The following is a 22,684-nucleotide window of genomic DNA, read 5'->3' on the forward strand; positions in this document are numbered from 1 at the left end:
CTTTAAGAATGAGGCAAAACTGAGGTGATATCCGCCGTGCAAAGCTGAGGTGATATCCGCCGTGCAAGGCTCGGGTTATATCCGCCCTGCAATGCTGAGGTGATATCCGACCTGCAAAGCTGAGGTGATATCCGCCGTGCAAAGCTGAGGTGATATCCGCTGTGAAAAACTGAGGTGATATCCGCCCTGCAATGCTGAGGTGATATCCGCCCTGCAAAGGTGAGGTGATATCCGCCCTGCAAAGGTGAGGTGATATCCGCCCTGCAAAGCTGAGGTGCTATCCGCTGTGAAAAACTGAAGTGATATCCGCCATGCAAAGCTGAGGTGATATCCGCTGTGCAAAACTGAGGTGATATCCGCTGTGCAAAACTGAGGTGATATCTGTCATGCAAAGCTGAGGTGATATCCGCTGTGCAAAGCTGAGGCGATATCCGCTGTGCAAAGCTGAGGCGATATCCGCTGTGCAAAACTGAGGTGATATCCGCTGTGCAAAACTGAGGTGATATCTGTCATGCAAAGCTGAGGTGATATCCGCTGTGAAAAACTGAGGTGATATCCGCCCTGCAATGCTGAGGTGATATCCGCCCTGCAAAGGTGAGGTGATATCCGCCCTGCAAAGGTGAGGTGATATCCGCCCTGCAAAGCTGAGGTGCTATCCGCTGTGAAAAACTGAAGTGATATCCGCCATGCAAAGCTGAGGTGATATCCGCTGTGCAAAACTGAGGTGATATCCGCTGTGCAAAACTGAGGTGATATCTGTCATGCAAAGCTGAGGTGATATCCGCTGTGCAAAGCTGAGGCGATATCCGCTGTGCAAAACTGAGGTGATATCCGCTGTGCAAAACTGAGGTGATATCTGTCATGCAAAGCTGAGGTGATATCCGCTGTGCAAAGCTGAGGTGATATCCACCGTGCAAAACTGAGGTGATATCTGTCATGCAAAGCTGAGGCGATATCCGCTGTGCAAAGCTGAGGCGATATCCGCTGTGCAAAGCTGAGGCGATATCCGCTGTGCAAAGCTGAGGTGATATCCGCTGTGCAAAGCTGAGGTGATATCCGCCCTGCAAAGCTGAGGTTATATCCGCTGTGCAAAGCTGAGGTGATATCCGCTGTGCAAAACTGAGGTGATATCCGCTGTGGTGAAACAGTTGGGCATGGTGAAAGTCGCTGGTCAGTTAGTTAGTCCTATTATAAGGAGCCTGCTGATATGACCTGGTTATAGTTTGTGATGCCTTTATAAGACTCGGGACAATAGTTTCTGCAGAATACGTTATATAAGGTGCGATCTCCTGTCGACGCGGAGAGCCATGTCAACCACACCATCGACGTCTATCTGTTTAAATGTGGCTGTCGTCTTACAATCAATACTACTCTTTTTTTTCCAAACAGACATCAAACTGCTCACAGAAAATCAGAATTATTGGTCATGCGCTAAGATCCATTCTGAATAAACAATACATTTATATATGATAGGCGTTTTATAAAGCACAGGTTGTGTACGGACAAGGCTTTAGCCGACTTGAAAGAAGACAAGCGGTGAATGATGTCACAATAGATCTCAAAACCCAAGCTGATGTCATCAAACAAACGAACATTCTAGAATGCCTATTGTGGGCGATTGTTGGCGATGGGGGATGGGTAAAGAGAATCGATTCTTCCTCTCTTCCTGATGGCCCATTAGGATGATAGATAGTTGTCGGTGGCTTTCTCCTATGCAGACCTCAAGGCTCTTGTTAAATATTTTGCTTAATGATGTCATCAGTTGACAAAGTTCCTTCAAAGGGGCGCTTCCTTTAGATACAAATTTGCGCCTTGCTAAGGAGTAACTGAACACCTAAGGACGGTGTAGGTGATTGAAAATGTAATTTATATGTGAAACATTTATAGATGGGTAAAACTGAAAAACACATAGACTTAAATGCAAAAAAAATACAAATGTGAAGAAAACGAAGGGTCGGCTAAGTTTCAAGTGTTGAATGAAACGTTGACAATTTTAGCAATAACCAGGAACCTGAAGGCCAGAAATGCTGTAGACTCGTAAATAGAGCCTTACTAGGGGAGTACTTTAGCAGAGCCACATTTAGAGCTTGATTGTAGGAATAACACCACATAGAGTCACGTTTAGAGCTTTACTGTAGGAATAATTTAACTTATAGTACGATTTAGACATTTTGTGATACTATTTCCTATTTTTTTAAATTTCTATGCCTTAACACAATCTGGGGTACAAAAGGGGGTGGTGATGGACGGAGCATCTGAACCAATCAAACCCTCACACCCAGTCAAAAGATCTGGGTTTAATCCATCACCGTTCTTTAGCCCACTCTGCCACCCCAGTTCAGGCATGGCCATATGCAAATCAGTCTGACCCTGTGCCTCATGGGAACAGTCCAGCCCGAACTGCCAAGCCATGCCTTCGCTGGACCGGAAACGAGCTTCCGAGGACCGGTTTCTGGCATTACAGCCGTCTTCAGCGCGGCTTGCTTGAATCCAGTGGCAAAGTGAGCAAGGGACTCACAATCTGGGATACGGTTTTACCAAATTACTCCCAGTCTGACACCCAGAGTCAGCAAAAAGCAACAGAAAGACCACCAGTCAACATTTGCAGAGGGCTTTCCAGTGTGCAGCGTTTTTAGTAACTTTTGATCCACTTAAGCTATAATTTAAAAAAAAATGAAAATCTAAGGATTCTGCAGCAGATGTTGCATTATGTGGCAACTGTGTCAATACCACAATAATGCATAAGACACAGAGGTCACAAAATTGCATAATTCCAGAGGCCCCGGATATATGCAATGGGCATTTCTAAGGCTCTGAATCTCTTCTAGCCCACATCTCCCTTGCTGAGACAACGGTTACAGACTTTGCTGGAGGTGGTGGGAGCAAAAAGTCTCCTGTCCAGTTCTGAAGTCTAGATGGCGGTTGCCGTTGCAGGGCTCGCTGGAGTACTGACTCCTGCTGGCTCGGCCAGAGGTGCCAGGTGTGCCACACTGCAGGGCATTAGAGGCATGGAGTCATTTATTGATTAGTGTGTATTTTGGTGTGTAGCTTGGTGTTTTTCACGAGTGGACATGATTCTATACTTGCTGTATTGCATTGTGGGCCCATTGGTTGCAGATCAAGTATATTTGGAACTGTAAGCAAAATTAGATTTTGCCACTTAGGTGCTCCCACCATCCAGCACCAGGTTTTTTTCACTCAGAAGACTCTTGTGGTGGCCTGAGGTTTCTGTAGATATAATGTTTGGTATCCAGAAGGGTGCAGTCGTTGAACGGGTGTGGTTTGTGGCCTTCCTCTGGGCTTGCACAGTGTTGCAGTAAATGCTCCTTGGATAGTTTGCACCAACAGTCAGCTTCTTGCTTGCAAAGATCAGAATCTGCCTTTTAAATCCGCCCTCCTGGGAAGGTTTCCTCTCTTCTGGCATTCCATCTCTTCTGTGCTCATGGCCAGCTGTTTGTCACGCTGATCAGGCTGGTGGGAAGCCCAGTGCAGCTGTGTTTGTTGCTGTTTGGGGTCACCACATGGAGACGCAGTGTGCACTGGCCCCCCCCAGCACAGGGCAGGCACTCAGCCTGCTGGAGCCAGTAGCCAGCCCTCTCTTGCTCCAGCCTTCTGAATCCCCTCCAGGAGGGATCCCACTGGAGAAGGGGAAACAACGCCAGGAGGTGATTGGCAGTCTCAGGTTAGGGTGACCAGAATTTTAAAGCAAAAAACCGGGACATTTCACAAAAATAGAAGAAGGGCTTCAACTTTACTTCAAGCGAGCGCACAGAATGACAGCGCTCCTCAGCAGAGAATTACAATCCAGGCAGTAAGAACATACATAAAATGCTATTTTTAAACCCAGTAGCTTGCCTGTGAATTACATTGCTTTCTTGGAACAACTGCTAACTATCCCAGCTTTGTAAAACATAAAAAAACACCTCCCCCCCCGTTTTTAGTCGACCCTCTCCAAAAACAGGGACAAGAGCTAAATTTCTCGAAATCTGCTCGGACAGCTGGTGAAAAACAGGGACCGTCCTGGCAAATCCGGGACGACTGGTCACCCTATCTCAGGTACTTAACTAGAGGTGATTGACAGCCTTGGAAGCTGCAAGAGGCAGTCAGAGGAGCATTAACTAGTATTCAGGAAGAGGGTCAGAGGGTGGTTGAGGCATCCAAGCAATCACAGACTAGACTGGCCCCTTCTAGATGGCCTGGGACGAGCCCCACCTTCTCCAGTTCCAATTGGGTAAGACTGCATGTCTCACCTTTCTGCTGCCTGCCGTCAGTCCCTATAGCTGAAGGGGGTCTGCCCGTGCTTTACGGAGACCCCCTGGGCCTTAAGGAGACAAGCCGTCTGTCATTCATGGTCACGGCACGCCATTACACTGATAGGGTTATCGTCTAGTAAAGGTGTCCAGGAGGGGGAATCCATGCCAGAGTTTCAGGATTCCTCTTAGTATGTAAGTGAGGTCCACTTACAAACATTTTATGTACATTTATCTCACAGGATATCCTGAAACTCTGGCATGGATCTGCCCCTCCTGGACTTTCGTTGGACATTCCTGGTTGGCAATTAACCCTGGGCGTAGTTCATGAAGTAGCACTATGCGTAGCTACGCGAAGTGCACTTCGCACTATGCGAGCTAGCGTAGCACTATGCGAACTGCGTAGTACCCTGTTTGCGATGAGTGCACAGTGCCGGATGCTCGTCCACACTGTGCAATCATTGAAAACGGCATCTTGCACAGTGCGAGCAGTCTTTTACTGCCGCTCGAGTAGATTTTTACTCGAGCGGCAGCTTTCTCAACGCGAACTAGTAGTTTCTCATCACAAGTGGTTGCGAGCATACGCGACCACTCGCAATGAGAAACCTGACCTCCCCGCGTTGAGAATCTCAACGGGAGGTTTATTTTCCACACTCGCGATCGGCAACTTGATGTTGCTCATCGCGAATGAGGAAAAAGTCTCACCGGGATGTCATTTCGCTTGCTCGTGGTCGCCAACTTGACGTTGAGGACCGCGAGGAAGCAAAAGATGACCGCTGCTCTACGCTACGCGTGTTTGCACTGTGCTACGTGCAGTTCACGTAGTGCGAAGTCGCGCAAACTTTGCAAACTACACGAGCGTAACGTAGTGCTTTAACCAGGGTTAGTTGGCATTGCTGGCTGGATGGCTCCTTATACAACAGGTGAGACTGCTTTGAAAGTGGTTGGCCATTTTCTGTAATGGTGCAACCAACTTAAAATGGATGGGATGGAATGCTATCCAAAGTAAATATTAGATATGCGTCTTGGTGCAGAACTGGTGGTTCTCAGCACAACTGCAGCCAGGACACCGTTCGACTAAGAGAAAAGAGAAAAAAATAAAGCAGCAGGCCTTTTCCATGTGTGCACCCAGGATCTGGAACAACATTCCCGTATCCATCAGGACTGCTCAACGCTGCTCCAATTTAGGAAAGAGTTGCCGATTCACCTCTTTAAAGATGACACAATTCAGAACCGTTCATTGACTCCTATTCTTATCCTTTGGGATCTTGTTCGCGCTATATAAAACTTTTTAAAAAAATTATATATATATATATATATATATATATATATATATATATATATATATATATATATATATATATATACACACACACACACACATATATATATATATATATATATACACACAAACATATGTTTAACGTCTTGTGCTGTTTATAGATGTATTCCATAGTTCCCCAAAAATACGTGTCTACTGCAAACACTGACAAAATATTTTTAATATTTGAATGCCATAAATTTCAACTTGGTGTAGACGGTTAGACAGATGTATACTCACAGAGTACTTACTAGAGAACCCATTAGAAGTGTCGCGCAACAGAATGGTTAAAGCGCTGAGGATCGAAAAATAAGCCAGTCGGAAAAGAGTTTTCCTTAGGACTAAGCCGATTAGCAAAGAGAATTTCAGAGTTTCATTCCACGTACACATCTAAAGAGAACGTAATCTTTGTAGCTTGGCTTTACAGAGTTAGTTTTGAGGTACAGTTCAAAATCTACTGTAAACCCATTTTATATGAATATATAGACTTAATTGGCCTATGAGCGGATACACTAGCTTTAGAACGATTTGGAATAAAGCCCAAAACTGTGTATGTGTTTCCTAAATGTGCCTCACTGCCAGGCACAGTTTCCTCTGGATATGTATAGAATTTCTGAACGATATTTATATTATTATTAGCATTTACAATGCATTGCTAAAATCACTGTATTCTTATTCATGTTGAAAATAAAATGAGAAATCTGCTTATTCGGTTTCACTGGACGGCCGCAGCAGACCGTTAATCTGAATTTCGAATCATGATTTCCTAAATTTTCCAGTCAACCAGAAAAAGCAAAATGGCCGGTTAATCTCTTTTCACAGATTCTGTCTGAAGCTTTTTTGTGGCAAACTTGACTTGTGAATCAATCACATTCAGAGGGTTATGGGCAATTGGTGGATATTACACCAAAGGGGAAACATCCTTTACAACGCAACTTTTACCACGCAGTGCTTTTACATCGCAACTTTTACAACGCAGACCATTACAACGCATTGCGCTGGGGGCGCTCTAGGATAGGGAATAGATTTAATTTACTATCCAGCACCTTCCCTAGTGTCCACGGGGACTGGAGTTGGAATAGTAAATTAAGCTACCACTATCCAGCACCCCAAAGCGCTATGCGTTGTAACAGCATGCGTTGTAAAAACTGCGATGTAACAGCATGCGATGTAAAAGCATGCGTTGTAATGTCATACATCCCACCAAAGACCAGGAATTGCCAAGATGTTAGTCGTAAATTCCACTTTTTCTAATCCACAATTGTTTTGGGTAAGAATTACTAGTTTCCCAAAATATGTAGCTAGAAAATTACTAAGAAAATGAATGCAGATTTGGCTATTTCCTGTGCAGGTAACTTACCATATAATATGTAGGGCAGCATTGTGCATCGACTGTCATGCGCCCTAGGCGCCACATTGATTTATTGTGTGCTACGGAAGACCCTACATTACAGAGCCTATATAAAGACATGCTTAAGAATCATCAATTGTTTTGCCGGATCCTTCAGTGAAATCAGGATTACAGAATCTCTCATGGTTGCCTTTCTGTAATGCCCACCATCTCACCGTGCCCCATTCTAGCAGCGCCTCGCGACAATCTTATAAATACGGTGTCCAGGCTGTTCCTAGAGTGCGCTGGATTCCTGGCCCTACAGGATATTGTGACTTTGAGATTTAAATTTAGCCCCTGTAGTGCCAGCGATATTTTCCAAACACGCTCTATCGGAAGATCTTTTCATTAAAAGGAACCAGCCTGTCCATTTTTTTCTTGACTTTTCAAACCCACAAATACATCACTGTCTAGTTTTCTTAAATGATAAGAAAACGCCATTGGCTGGTCAGATGGAAAGAGGTGAGATCTTATCCTGGGTGATGGGGGATTTAAAAAAACAACATTTACTGCCGCAGTAAATATTAAATGAAAAGGACTGTTGATGGAACAGACTACACAGACGGAATTGTCTCTCGCCGTTTAACATCATCGTTTGACTGTTGGCCAACTCAATGACGCTCATTTTATCAACCTCAAAGGGATTAAAAGGAGTGGCCAGTCTCAAAAGGATAAAAGGAGTATTCAGACCAAGGAAGCTTTGATCTGCCGGACACAAACAGATCTCAGGTGATCGGACCGCTGAGCTATCCTACAAGCACGGGGTGTAATATACACAGTAGACGTGTCCAAGTGTTCCTCATTAACATAGACATTTCAGACACATGTCTTTCAACGCATTGTAAACATGAAACTCCTTTAATTACTGGTGCTACAGGGCGAACAAGCTCCAAAACCGGTTCAATGGCTCTGGTCGCGTTCTGCACCTCAGGCACATTTCCGGGGACTTTTTGTCGGAGTCTTAGTGAACAAGGTCCTTTCACTGTGGAGTAGTGTGGCTCACTGGTTAGAGGCGGCAGGCCTGAGAGCAGAAGTCAGCCTGGGACCAGGGTTCAACTCCCGACGCGGCAGGGTCGTGGACCTTGGTCAGCGGACTCGATAATTCTCGCTTCGGTGCTTACTCTAAACAGGGGTCCCACTCGGCAACTCTGGGCATTAGCTTGCCTAATCTCCACAACGGCCCCACCAATTCCGGGGATGCCTGGCTCCACCTTGGGGACTCCCAGCAAGGGACCATCCCACAGGGAAAGCCAGGACGGGTTCCCCAGAGTTATACAGCGCCGGGACGCCCCGTTGCTGGGGCAGCTGTGCGCTTTACAAGTATACTACATTTACATTTACTGATATACCACCATCATTGTGCCACCATTGCACCACCATTAGTATTATTAAGTGTGTTTTCCCTTTAAGGCAGGACTTCCTGTGGTGCACCCGCATTATTCGGCTGTCCTGTTCCTTCAGAGTGAGGCATCTACATTAGTCCTGGAGTGATGAGGTGTGTTGTTTTAGCTTAAAGTTCAACCCGCTTATTATGTCAGCTCACATCAGGAAGTCCTGGGCATGTCCCTTCAAAGAGATAGATATATTTCACACTTTTTAGAAATGCTGAGGACAGCCGAAACGTGTCGGTGTGTGGATGAGCAGCAATAAAGAATTGTAAAAAGGACACGGCGTCTAGAGTGCCTACTTTTTGTGCCGCTTGGTGGGAGGAACTAAGATATATATATATTTATTTTTGTGCACAATAAATCCTAACCGGGTTTAACACTAACGGGAGTGCTGGTCCTTTCTGTCGAACGGCAGCGGATATATATATATATATATATATATATATCTATGCAAGCTCCACAACACCACATATGTGAGTCACTCTAAGGGCGGGTGCCGAAAAACGCGATGGTGTTCGCGTACAATATGCAGGCTCCAATTTCCGAAGATACCCAGCCGGGTTTACAGGAAAAACAGCACTCACACGGGCAGCAGCAGTATTTTCAGCAGATCGGTTTATTCAACAAAAGCAAACAGACGCGTTTCGGGAGTAAACTCCCTTCGTCAGTGTTATCATTTGAGCGCCAAACTTTTTACCCTTATCACTGTTCATGCCCAATGGCGACACAAACAAAGGACTAATGCATATACATGCGTGTGGCGCGCCATCTTTGAACGCCTACAATCTATACAAAATCGTCTGTATGAGATATAACAATTCACAATGTTTTAATTGTGTGACAACGTCTATAAAAGACGTAAGTGTGTTGACACTTCAAACAATCTCGCCGTGTATCGGCAAAAGTTATAATAGACAATAGAGTCACCAAAGCCAGCCATATGCCTGAGAGACAAGGCATTACCAAGAATGCATGATCAGAGCGTAAAATCGCTATCTTCATAATAAATGCTATACTAAGCAAAATCTTGCCGTGGATCGGCACTTGCAACCTATCATCAGGTTGCTAAATTCTCAGGTCATTGACAAAAAGAAAAACACACAAAACAAAATATATATCTCAGTTTGACGATAAAACTTACTTGTGCTATATACATTTTCAGAATTTCACCCCGACACATAATCACAAATCTTCCAAAATATTGCAAACAGTTTCATATACTTCATCATATGTTATACAATGTGTTCTTAGCCCAAGTGAGAGGCAAGTTCCTCCCCCATATTCAGTCCCTTCGGAGCCTTGGTCTCAAGATCAATGATAAATCTAGATTCTAATCTTCTCAGAACCTGTAGCCGATTGCTTCCTCTGGGGTTCTCAGTTACTTGATCTAGACAGAAATATCTTAACAAAGTCCTATCACTCTTATGTTTGATGGCAAAATGCCGTGCTACTGGGTAGCTAAAATCTTTATTGGCAATTGCCCGCATGTGTTCCAGTATCCGGAGCTTAACAGGATTGATGGTGCTTCCCACATACCTTAACAAACAAGGACAGACCAAACAGTAAACCACGTGGTCTGTTTGACAAGACATAAATTTTGTGATTTTCTTTCCTCCTTGGCACCCTGGCACCTCATATGTCAACGTTCTTTTGCTTGCCGAGCATGCTTTGCATTTCCCGCACGGGAAAAAACCCTTTGCATCTTTCATTGTTCCTAGCTGTTTCTTCTCAACTGGAAGATAACTGTGAACCATTTCGTCTCGCAGCGACCTTGCCCTCCTAAAGGTGATAGCAGGCACAACTGGAATGTCTGAACCTACAATTGGGTCAGATTTAAGAATGTGCCAGTGTTTGGACAGGATTGATCTTAACCTGTAAGAATTCGCAGCAAACGGTGTGATCATCCTGAATTGAACTTTATCAGATTGGGAGATCTCTTTCTTTTCAAACAATTTGCTGCGAGGTATTTTTCTGACTTTTTTCAGAGTTTCATATAGCTGGTTTGGATTATAGCCTCTATTTTGGAACCTCTCTATGCTATCGGTGGCAGCTTTCTCAAAATCTTCATTGTGGGTACAATTACGTTTTAATCGTAAGAGTTCCCCGTAAGGGATATTGGAGATGAGTTTTCGGGAATGACTGCTTGAAGCGTGCAAGACGCTATTACCCGCAGTCGGTTTCCGATACAATTGGGTGCTGATTTTACCATTCCTCACACTCACTTCTAGATCAAGGTAATTCACTTTGTCTCTACTGATATCCCCAGTAAATTTGAGGTTGCACTCATTGTTATTTAGCACTGAAATATATTCATTAGCCTCTTCTATAGACCCATTCCACACTAGGAGCAGGTCATCAATATACCTGCTCCAAGCCACTATCTTATTGTTCCAAGCGGCATTTCCAGGGGCCCAGGCTACCTGCTCCTCCCACCAGCCCACGAATAAATTCGCGTAGCTGGGGGCGAAGCAGGAGCCCATCGCCGTACCAGAGCACTGTTGATATATAGTATCCTGAAAAAGAAAGATATTATTATAGAGACAAAATCTTATAAGTTCCAACAACATCTTGTTGTGTAAAGCAAATCTCAATTCTCTTTGATTCAGGAAGAATTCAACAGCCATAAGTCCTTGTTCGTGGTCTATACAAGTATAGAGACTTGTTATGTCCAATGTGATCAGTATATATGAGGGTTGCCAAGTAATAGACTCTATTTTTTCGATGAAATCTGTGGAATCTCGTATATATGATTTCAAAGATAGTACAAAGCCAAAAAGAAAATGATCAAGGAATTTGGAAAGGTTCTCAGTCAAACCTCCTATAGAGGAGATAATAGGTCTTCCAGGGGGGTTAAGAATGCTCTTGTGAACCTTGGACAGGTGGTAGAAACAGGGTAAGATAGGGTTCATGGTTTTAAGAAAGAGATATTCCTCTAATTCGATCATTTGTCGATCCTGCCACTTTTTAAGCAATTTATACAGTTCCTCGATTCCAAGATTTTGCTTAGTATAGCATTTATTATGAAGATAGCGATTTTACGCTCTGATCATGCATTCTTGGTAATGCCTTGTCTCTCAGGCATATGGCTGGTTTTGGTGACTCTATTGTCTATTATAACTTTTGCCGATACACGGCGAGATTGTTTGAAGTGTCAACACACTTACGTCTTTTATAGACGTTGTCACACAATTAAAACATTGTGAATTGTTATATCTCATACAGACGATTTTGTATAGATTGTAGGCGTTCAAAGATGGCGCGCCACACGCATGTATATGCATTAGTCCTTTGTTTGTGTCGCCATTGGGCATGAACAGTGATAAGGGTAAAAAGTTTGGCGCTCAAATGATAACACTGACGAAGGGAGTTTACTCCCGAAACGCGTCTGTTTGCTTTTGTTGAATAAACCGATCTGCTGAAAATACTGCTGCTGCCCGTGTGAGTGCTGTTTTTCCTGTAAACCCGGCTGGGTATCTTCGGAAATTGGAGCCTGCATATTGTACGCGAACACCATCGCGTTTTTCGGCACCCGCCCTTAGAGTGACTCACATATGTGGTGTTGTGGAGCTTGCATTAATTTGGAGTGAGTGCACCACCGTCAACGGACTTTTTGGAAAAAGGGAGAACCTTATTGCCTTATCCTTGGAAGGAACGAGCGTCCGGAGTGGAACGGAGAGTGCAGGAACAGGCGGACTTAAATACGGTAAGCCTGCGCATTTATGCACTTTTTCCGTTTTACTCTGCAAATCTGACGGTTGGGCGAAAGGGCAGTCAGCAGCAAGCAGACGGATTCAAGTTTTGGCTCCCGGGACCGGGAGACCAAAGACTGTGGCAACAAAGAAAGATGTTTAACATGTCAGAGCGCCGCGATGCGGCTGGAGACATTTTTAAGAATAAAAACCCCGATGTTTCAAAACCACCACCAGCTATTAACGTGACTGTCTCCAACACTCTATCTATGCAGTTTCAAAAACTTGAGAAACTATATGAACGAGAACTGCGCAAGTGGTGGGAGGGTACAACTTAGGGCCAATATGAAGAAGAGACTCCAAAAATATGAGACCAAAATCAAACTTAGGAAACAAGAGAAATTTGACCGAGACGAGCGGGACTATGCAATGGGAAGGGTCCTGACCTTTCATAGAAAATATGACCAACCGCGCAAGGAGGTGGCCAGAAAAAACCAGTTGCCGAGTACATCAACAGAAACGAGAGTTGAGACCTCAGATTCTGACGTCAACCAGAGTGAACACTCGGGAGATGAAATGCCTGGCCAAACCACAATGCCTGCGGCAATGACCACGAAAACTCCTTTTCAGCAGGAGTTCAAAGTCATTCGAGAGAGTTGGCTGCGGGGCGGCAAGAACAAGCCCCCAGAAAACGCCGGCAAACAAGGCGAGGAGGATGGAAAGGCAAAAGGCAGAGGACAAACAAGAACAACAGCACGAGTAACCAGGAGCCAAAGGAGAGGCAAATGGTGAATAATTCAGACCAACTTACCATCGTTAATTTGTCCGAAAGACCTCTAACACCATTGGAAGAGTCTGTTTTGAAATTGGGACTAACCTTTTGCCCAACAAAGAATATGGAATATACACAGACACGCATAGACCTTTATAAGTTCACTCGAAAGATCAAGTTGCACAAGTTTTTTAAGATTAAGCCAACCAAGCAAGAATCAAAACATCTTAGAAATAACAAAGATACCGATCTATTAACGGTCAATGACCTAACGGCCTGTGAAGTTTTGCAGAATCTTAGAAGAGATGATGAAATGGAGATCAATGCGGCGAGGAACACGCTAACACAAAGATTGGACAATGTTAATATAGAGCAAGAAGCACCGAAGAGTAGTTTCAAACTTGCTTCAAGATTTGTCCCCCAGACTGCAGCGGACGCAATTGATGTCTTTGCAGAGGTGGTAACCAGGGATCTGGCTGCCATGAGGATGGAATCTAATCCCCAGAAGAGGCACCACAACATGACCAAGGAACAACAACAGGCGGTGAGGTGCCTGATGGAGGATCCTAAGATTGTCTGCAAACCCCCCGATAAAGGAGGCAACATAGTCATCATGTCTAGAGTGCAATATGTCGCAGAAGCAAAGCGACAGCTTGATGACCGCACATGCTATAGTATCATCACGAAAAAGGACTATTTGACCAGTATCGAGGAACTGTATAAATTGCTTAAAAAGTGGCAGGATCGACAAATGATCGAATTGGAGGAATATTTCTTTCTTAAAACCATGAACCCTATCTTACCCTGTTTCTACCACCTGCCCAAGGTTCACAAGAGCATTCTTAACCCCCCTGGAAGACCTATTATCTCCTCTATAGGAGGTTTGACTGAGAACCTTTCCAAATTCCTTGATCATTTTCTTTTTGGCTTTGTACTATCTTTGAAATCATATATACGAGATTCCACAGATTTCATCGAAAAAATAGAGTCTATTACTTGGCAACCCTCATATATACTGATCACATTGGACATAACAAGTCTCTATACTTGTATAGACCACGAACAAGGACTTATGGCTGTTGAATTCTTCCTGAATCAAAGAGAATTGAGATTTGCTTTACACAACAAGATGTTGTTGGAACTTATAAGATTTTGTCTCTATAATAATATCTTTCTTTTTCAGGATACTATATATCAACAGTGCTCTGGTACGGCGATGGGCTCCTGCTTCGCCCCCAGCTACGCGAATTTATTCGTGGGCTGGTGGGAGGAGCAGGTAGCCTGGGCCCCTGGAAATGCCGCTTGGAACAATAAGATAGTGGCTTGGAGCAGGTATATTGATGACCTGCTCCTAGTGTGGAATGGGTCTATAGAAGAGGCTAATGAGTATATTACAGTGCTAAATAACAATGAGTGCAACCTCAAATTTACTGGGGATATCAGTAGAGACAAAGTGAATTACCTTGATCTAGAAGTGAGTGTGAGGAATGGTAAAATCAGCACCCAATCGTATCGGAAACCGACTGCGGGTAATAGCGTCTTGCACGCTTCAAGCAGTCATTCCCGAAAACTCATCTCCAATATCCCTTACGGGGAACTCTTACGATTAAAACGTAATTGTACCCACAATGAAGATTTTGAGAAAGCTGCCACCGATAGCATAGAGAGGTTCCAAAATAGAGGCTATAATCCAAACCAGCTATATGAAACTCTGAAAAAAGTCAGAAAAATACCTCGCAGCAAATTGTTTGAAAAGAAAGAGATCTCCCAATCTGATAAAGTTCAATTCAGGATGATCACACCGTTTGCTGCGAATTCTTACAGGTTAAGATCAATCCTGTCCAAACACTGGCACATTCTTAAATCTGACCCAATTGTAGGTTCAGACATTCCAGTTGTGCCTGCTATCACCTTTAGGAGGGCAAGGTCGCTGCGAGACGAAATGGTTCACAGTTATCTTCCAGTTGAGAAGAAACAGCTAGGAACATTGAAAGATGCAAAGGGTTTTTTCCCGTGCGGGAAATGCAAAGCATGCTCGGCAAGCAAAAGAACGTTGACATATGAGGTGCCAGGGTGCCAAGGAGGAAAGAAAATCACAAAATTTATGTCTTGTCAAACAGACCACGCGGTTTACTGTTTGGTCTGTCCTTGTTTGTTAAGGTATGTGGGAAGCACCATCAATCCTGTTAAGCTCCGGATACTGGAACACATGCGGGCAATTGCCAATAAAGATTTTAGCTACCCAGTAGCACGGCATTTTGCCATCAAACATAAGAGTGATAGGACTTTGTTAAGATATTTCTGTCTAGATCAAGTAACTGAGAACCCCAGAGGAGGCAATCGGCTACAGGTTCTGAGAAGATTAGAATCTAGATTTATCATTGATCTTGAGACCAAGGCTCCGAAGGGACTGAATATGGGGGAGGAACTTGCCTCTCACTTGGGCTAAGAACACATTGTATAACATATGATGAAGTATATGAAACTGTTTGCAATATTTTGGAAGATTTGTGATTATGTGTCGGGGTGAAATTCTGAAAATGTATATAGCACAAGTAAGTTTTATCGTCAAACTGAGATATATATTTTGTTTTGTGTGTTTTTCTTTTTGTCAATGACCTGAGAATTTAGCAACCTGATGATAGGTTGCAAGTGCCGATCCACGGCAAGATTTTGCTTAGTATAGCATTTATTATGAAGATAGCGATTTTACGCTCTGATCATGCATTCTTGGTAATGCCTTGTCTCTCAGGCATATGGCTGGTTTTGGTGACTCTATTGTCTATTATAACTTTTGCCGATACACGGCGAGATTGTTTGAAGTGTCAACACACTTACGTCTTTTATAGAAGTTGTCACACAATTAAAACATTGTGAATTGTTATATCTCATACAGACGATTTTGTATAGATTGTAGGCGTTCAAAGATGGCGCGCCACACGCATGTATATGCATTAGTCCTTTGTTTGTGTCGCCATTGGGCATGAACAGTGATAAGGGTAAAAAGTTTGGCGCTCAAATGATAACACTGACGAAGGGAGTTTACTCCCGAAACGCGTCTGTTTGCTTTTGTTGAATAAACCGATCTGCTGAAAATACTGCTGCTGCCCGTGTGAGTGCTGTTTTTCCTGTAAACCCAGCTGGGTATCTTCGGAAATTGGAGCCTGCATATATATATCTATATATATATATATATATATATATCTTAGATCATCTCAGGGTTTGGTGGCTCAGTGAACTGTTGCATCCACTCCTGAGATCTGTGTTTGGTCCAGGATTAGAATCCCAGTAGGTTCACTCAGCCTTTCATCCTTCTGTGGTTGATAAAATGAGAACCACTGAGCTAGATAACAATAAATCTCTATGTGTCAATAGTACCTAGATGCCTCTTTGGAGATGAATATTTTGCTATACAAATACAATATGTGTATATGTAATCTTTACTAGTATGTAACTTTTAAAAGAATAAGTGACAGGGCCCTTGTCAGGAGAACACTGCAGCCTGCACCACCCGTTGCCAATGTCAGCGCTATCAATGACGACTCAGACTTCATGTACATTAAAAATTACTACTACTTGCCGTCCAAGCTATTCTATTATGTTTTGGGTGGCAGGTATTAGTGATTTTTAATGTATATAGAATTAATAAACAACTGTTGTTGTCTTCATCACAAAATTAGGCAAACAGCACCACCATTTGGCTAGCTTTCATAGGTGCTAGTGTTGACAATTAATTGCTGGCACTGAACACCGGAAACCACCCACTCAAATTAAGTCCTGATGAATAGCACAGGAATTATATAAGTGTTAAGCTTAGAGTTTAGCTGTTAAATTTAGAGTATGAGACAGATTAAGGCTTAAGAGATAGTGTTAACACAGAGTAACTGTCAGAGGAAAGTGGTAAAATTTGATTTTTTTACCACTACCATTTTTAAATTTCACATTTTTTACGTACCAATTGTTCACATACCAAAATGCAAAGAAACAGCATGGAATGTGTGAGCTGCTCATGGATGGGAGTGAATAAATACATAATTCCAGAGGACTAAGAGATCTGTGAAGCCAGTTCATGTCATATACATACCGTAAGAAATAGACATACGAAAAAACGTAAAAATGAGATTGTTGCAATTATGTTTTAGATGGGAATTACAGCCGACCTTAGAGCATTAACTATAGGAAATAACATTCTATTTATGTAAATAGTGTGTATCCCACTCTCAAAGCCGAATTTGGTTTTAAAGAAATTGGGAACGGATTCTATCTGTGATGTGTGAGGGCAGATTCTGTCGCACGTCAAAGTTTCAAAAGTACAGGCCTGTCGGCAGTTCTCTACATTTTATTCTAGGTAAGATCACCTATGGCAAATTCACATTAGGATATAGACTATGCAAAATTTGTGTATCTTTGGGAGAAAAAAATTTGAGACTAACTGATACACACGCTTTGAAACCTCAGACAGAATAATTACAACTGGACAGTTGAGGCCGGGAAATGAGTCGGAAGGCTAAATATAGCCGCCGCTTTTCAGAATAGCTCCGGCACATTCCGCTTTCAACCTTTTTGCCATTTTCACGAAAGATCAAAGAGTTTACTCGCTGGAAATCATTATCTGTGTTCAATTTTTTTTCCTGAAAAATTACATCTCTAATTTGGTACTTAAATCGATGCTTTTATCCAGAGAACAGCAGTGATGCATTTTGCCGCTCTGTACCTCTCTCCTTTCTTTGTTGGGGTTAAGTGCATTTGTCTTCGTTCTTATACTGCGTGACAAAGAGATATCAGTAACACGCCAATTCTTAAGATTAGATAACCTGTTCTAAATGTCTGGAATCAATTTCCAGGCTAGAACACTGAGACCATTTTTGTTCAGCACCTCCAACCTCACACCTTCCGGCATCAGAAGGTTTAAGAAAAGCATTACAGGCCTGTCAGTGCTTGTGAAGAGCGGCACGTTGTGCTTTGTAGACCCTTTATCTTCTGAAGTGTCTGTTTTTTAATTTAGATCTATACTACTTTACTGATATTAAACTAACATGCTGGATTTGAGAACCCGGCTGTGTGAAATTGCAGAAATTTCCATAAGGTAAATTTTGGATACTTCTTTTTAAAAAAACTGTAAAAAATCTATTTTAAAAAGTACACTTTGCAGGGCAAAAAAATACTCAAAATTTATTTCAAAATTTGTCAAGAAAAAATATCCCACCAGAACATTTTAGGTGGAAAATATCTCCCTTAAGCAAGAATTTGAGAGGTTGACAAACTGCAAATTCTCAGGGTGGAAGAGTTGTCAATATCGCTCAACCCCATTGTTAACTGCATTCCCCGCATCTAGGCACACAGAGTTTTTCACCCAAAAATAATGGGGGTTGTTTTATTTAATGCGGCTTTAAAGCCCACAGCTCAGGTCTCAACTGTTGACATTTGCCTATCCTGTAATTTTGGGCCTTTACCGAAGGCTAGCATTAGAGGCAAACCAGGAAACCAGGTGCAAGATGAATGCCCCTCGAGAGGTCCTGTCTGAGTGGTCCTTAAGTGGTCCTGTACGGTGTGACCACGAGCTGTGAAGAGGTGCCCGAAGAGATGCCGGGTACATGGAAGGCGCGAGCTGCGGCATTGGATGTGCCCCATGAGACACGGCTTTGAAAGCATCTTTAGTTTTTAGTGATGCTCCTAAGGTGAAAGGTGAACACGAACAGTGAAATAGACCTCAGCCGGAAGCCCCAGCCACATCTGTCCACCTGTCCGTCTTGATGTAGGAAGGCTGAGGAGTGCGGCGGGCGACTGAGAGCTGGCTCCAGAACAACTGTCCATCCGTCCGTCCATCTGTCTGTCTGTCATAGGCTGTATCCAAGGGCGGTGGAACTGGAGGTGTGGGGGGGGTTTATGCTGCACCCCAAGATACCCTTGAGTTCCTAGAGAGAAAGGATGTAATAAGATGTTTTTCCTTTAGTCCTTAAATGCAGACTTGAAGGCCATTCAGAGTCATGTGATGAGTTGTTGCTAGCTCTTTTAAGGTGAGCTTTTGTCATTACTTTGACTTCTTCTGATTGCAAAGGAGCGAGTTTCATAACTTTAACAAAGTGAGGTTAGATACTGCAGACGGTTTTCAAATGGGCATGCAATAAAATTAATTAATTTATTTGTTTATATAGCGCTAGATTCGACCCCCGTAGGGGTATCTCTGCGCTTAAACGGATCATGAGGGTAGGGTGTGGCTTCAGCAAGTTAACAGGTGCGGAAAAAAGTGGTTTTTTTAATATGTATAGCGCTAGAATCGACTCCCGGAAGGGTATCTCTGCGCTTAAACGGATCATGAGGGTAGGGTGTGGCTCCAGCCATATACCTGCTGTATAAGCTAAAGTTTACAAGCATTTCTAAAAAAAATTAACAAAATAAAAAGCTATCAGTTACATGGGATGTACAAATGTGGCACACATATTGGTAATTCTGAAGTCTGATTTGAATAAATATCTTAGGGCTGAAAGAAACCAAGACACATTAATTTACATCGTCTGTGCGGTACAATCAAAATGAACACTGCTCCATATAGGCTGGAAATTACATCACAGTTACCAGGTGTGCGGCCTTATCACTATTTTTCACACTCAGGAAGACTACAGGCCCCACAATGCATTGATTTGTTACATGAAAACCAAGGACTAGAAACATAGCGTGCATTGAAGACTACTGGTCTGCTGAAGCTCAGCGCTACATCACACTATTTCTACTGGAAGCTTGTAGCTTCTGATACAATATTTTTTGTTCGTATTAGCCCCTGTGAATTTTATTTTGCAGTTAGAAAATAGACTTGAAGGCATTACTGTATTTATTTATTTATTTGAAGAGTTTTATATAGTGCTGGCTAGACCCGAAGGTATCAGAGCGCTTCCACATGGTTGCAAACTTACATCAGTTACAAGTTACCAATGATATCAGTAAAAACATTTAAGGACCATCGAAGACAAGAAAAATGGAGTGACAAGGGTAAGGGGGTAGGGGAGAAAGGGGCAGTGTATAGATACAACGGAGAGACGAAGAGAAAGTCTGCCCAAGATCCGGCTGGTTAGGTGACGGCCGAGGGGGAATCCGCAGCCCATCTCCTCCTCTTCAGCTATCGGGTAGCTCCACCGGGCATCGGTCAAATGGCAGGGTCTCCACGGTCAAGGACAAGGTTCGAAGAGTACATGTCCTTAAGGGAGAGCAGGATTCTTCTTAAACAGTATTCACAAATGTTTTAGTTCAGCGGTGGCTCAATGCTGCAAGCTGAGAGAAATATAATGGCACAAACTGGCCACAAAATATTCCTAATGGGAATATCTAATTGTCTGGAGCACCAGAGGAGGCTGCTGTTGCATCCTGGGTACCTATGCAAGATGGGGCATAGTCAATGTCAGGATTGCGGCACGTTTTGGGGAGTTTATGCACCAGATTAGTGTGCCTGGGAACTGTTACACCTCCACGAATGGAGTTATAGAAATATTTTTCTACCTTCCGGTTGAAATAGCAAGCGACTCCCCATACATTCATGCTTTTTTGCCAATCGTTCTTTGCTTCAAAGACTGTGGAGTTAGGGATTCCTGGATCCAAGAGAAGGAGGAAAGACTTTTGTCAGTTTGCTATTCCAATAACCTCTAGCCACTTCTGTGAGGCAGAGTTTAGTTTGGGAGTTTTATATATCTTTGCCATTTCCTGGACTGTGCTTCAAAATCAAGCAAGACACATTTGTCCTAGCAGGCACAATCCAACCCCAACTAGAGGTCAGATAGAGGTCAACTTGCTCATTTCTATGGATCAATCACAAGTCAAGGTTGAAATTTAACTGACAGGGCTCTTATCTGAATGCCAATGACTGTTACAATGACGCCATGCTCCAGATCTGTCTATAAAACAGGCCAGTGTAGGTTGTGAAAGGGGTTCAAAACTAGGGATGGGTGGAAAATTCCACTCCGGCGGCAGAGGTCGCAGAGTTTTGCCCACTCCGTACTACAAGAGGATTGTACCAACGTTACATTGGTGAGTGAGAATTTGCATCCCCTAGCATGACTTTCGATGGCTAGAATGGGTGGTCACGGCACGTCACAACCGTTGGCATTGAGACAGCTGCCACCCGAGTACAAAATAGCCGCCTGGTGGAAAGGAAGGCGAATGAAAGATAAAGAGTTGGAGAGAGAGATAGTAACATGTTATGGAGAAGTAGAGTGGTTGTGACAGAATGGGAGTAAAATAACATTTATAGGAAGCATTGCTGAGGAAGCAAACTCAAGGAAATTGTCTCTGCTCAGTTCTTATGGTAGGTGATGGCTGGGAGCTGCTAAAACTACCCAGATCCTCAAACTGCTGGTACCACTTGGCGGGCCATAGGCGGCCTCTCATCATAGTCCAGGTCGCACACCTTACTCCTGGTCAGTAGAGTGAGTCTGCCTTTGAGTGTGCTTTGCACACCTTGGAAGGAAGCCTCACAGCCTGGCTAGCTTCAGTCGCTTCGCTGTGGCTGGTGTGGCCTCCACAGGGTGTCATTAAAGAAGCCTACATGGCCAGTTGGGCTCTGTAGACTTTAGTTGAGTCCCGTGCCTCCACATCAACCTTGTAGGGTTACAACCGCTCCCTGAAAGAGAAGAACACTCGCATCTCCAGGCTCGGGACCCAGGTACGGCTGGCACCAATGGACAAGCTTCACTGCTAGAATTAGAATCCTGACCACCTGTAGTTTGGATTTCTATACGTTGTGCATAAGATCTCACCACCAGGGCCTGACTTGAGGTCTGTGCCCCCCTCTGCATTTTAGCAAAATTAAAAGCCAACATTGATTTATTAAAGCTAGTATCCATCCAAACTAGGTCCAGATGCATTTGTGTGTATGTGTATATATATATATATATTCACGGAAAAAAACATACGTTTCATGGACGAAGTTAGCATTTAACGCTTTTCCAACAGCAGCTGGAAGTGTATTTCACACAGGCCTTCTCCGCTGAAGCTGAACCATCACAGAATATTCTCCCATACGCAGGTCCTGACTCACCTTATAAGATTAGCAACTATATGTCACCATTCTTAAATGTCTAACTTATGAAACGAGAAGCCGGATGTTGTCATCTTCGCTTGGCCCCATGCCCCAGAGAAAGCGGCATTCAGTTTTCACAATAGGCCTGTAGCCCATCGCTTTTCCTTCCTATTATCTCCTTCTGCAGCAGTTACCGCTGTTAAGTTTCAAGACATTTCCAGAGCACAAAGCCTTCTTTTGTGTACTTCAGAAATCGCATCGAGTCCTGAACGCAAACCGCGCGGAGCAGCGACGTCTCAGCTGGGTCTGCGGCAAGGGTGATCTTCCATCTTGACAAAGGGGTTTTGTTGTCGTTTCGCGTCAAGAGTGGTCCCTTGAAGGATATTTTATTCTAAGTCCAAGTGCGTTGGTGGTGATCGATAACATCTGTGGTCTGACGTTTCGGCTTAAGGATATTTCCACCTTCCTTACTCTGGTCAGACAGTCAATCAGTTTTACATTAAACTACACCCTGGCATAAATCGTTATAATTTAGACACTGTTGACTATTCCCTCAACTTGCAACAGTGTATGAACTCTGTTCGCCACGTAGCAGTTGTTTTTCAGCTAGATTATGTTGCTGACACTATGAGGTTGCTTCATATGCCACCTTGGCTTTGCCAAATTTCTTCTCTCGAGTTCCCATAATATTTAAACTATGCCTAGTATCTAGTATGCAGACTCCACCCCTCCATTTCCCTGGTTTCTACTGCCAAGTACAAGTTTTTCACTGTCCACAGGTCAATGTATGAATCAAAGAAACAATTTCTCAAGGATGTTACCCGTGTTGTACGTACCTGCATGTTCTCATTGATCGGATTTGCTTGG

General features: G+C 43.4%; 2 protein-coding genes across 9 annotated transcripts in view; one reads left to right on the forward strand and one right to left on the reverse strand.

Annotated features, from left to right (window-relative positions):
- Positions 1 to 22,684, forward strand: part of PDE4C (phosphodiesterase 4C) — a 1,009,779-nt gene that overhangs the window by 808,431 nt on the left and 178,664 nt on the right. The gene's annotated exons all lie outside the window — the stretch shown is intronic.
- Positions 16,631 to 22,684, reverse strand: part of LOC144799290 (uncharacterized) — a 35,812-nt gene continuing 29,758 nt past the window's right edge. Inside the window, exon 6 of the mRNA XM_078670526.1 lies at positions 16,631 to 16,634. Within this exon, the coding sequence (XP_078526652.1) occupies positions 16,631 to 16,634 (4 nt within the window). The remainder of the gene's footprint in view (positions 16,635 to 22,684) is intronic.

This window comes from Lissotriton helveticus, chromosome 12 (assembly GCF_964261635.1).
Source record: "Lissotriton helveticus chromosome 12, aLisHel1.1, whole genome shotgun sequence".
In the NCBI taxonomy this organism is placed as follows: domain Eukaryota; kingdom Metazoa; phylum Chordata; class Amphibia; order Caudata; family Salamandridae; genus Lissotriton; species Lissotriton helveticus.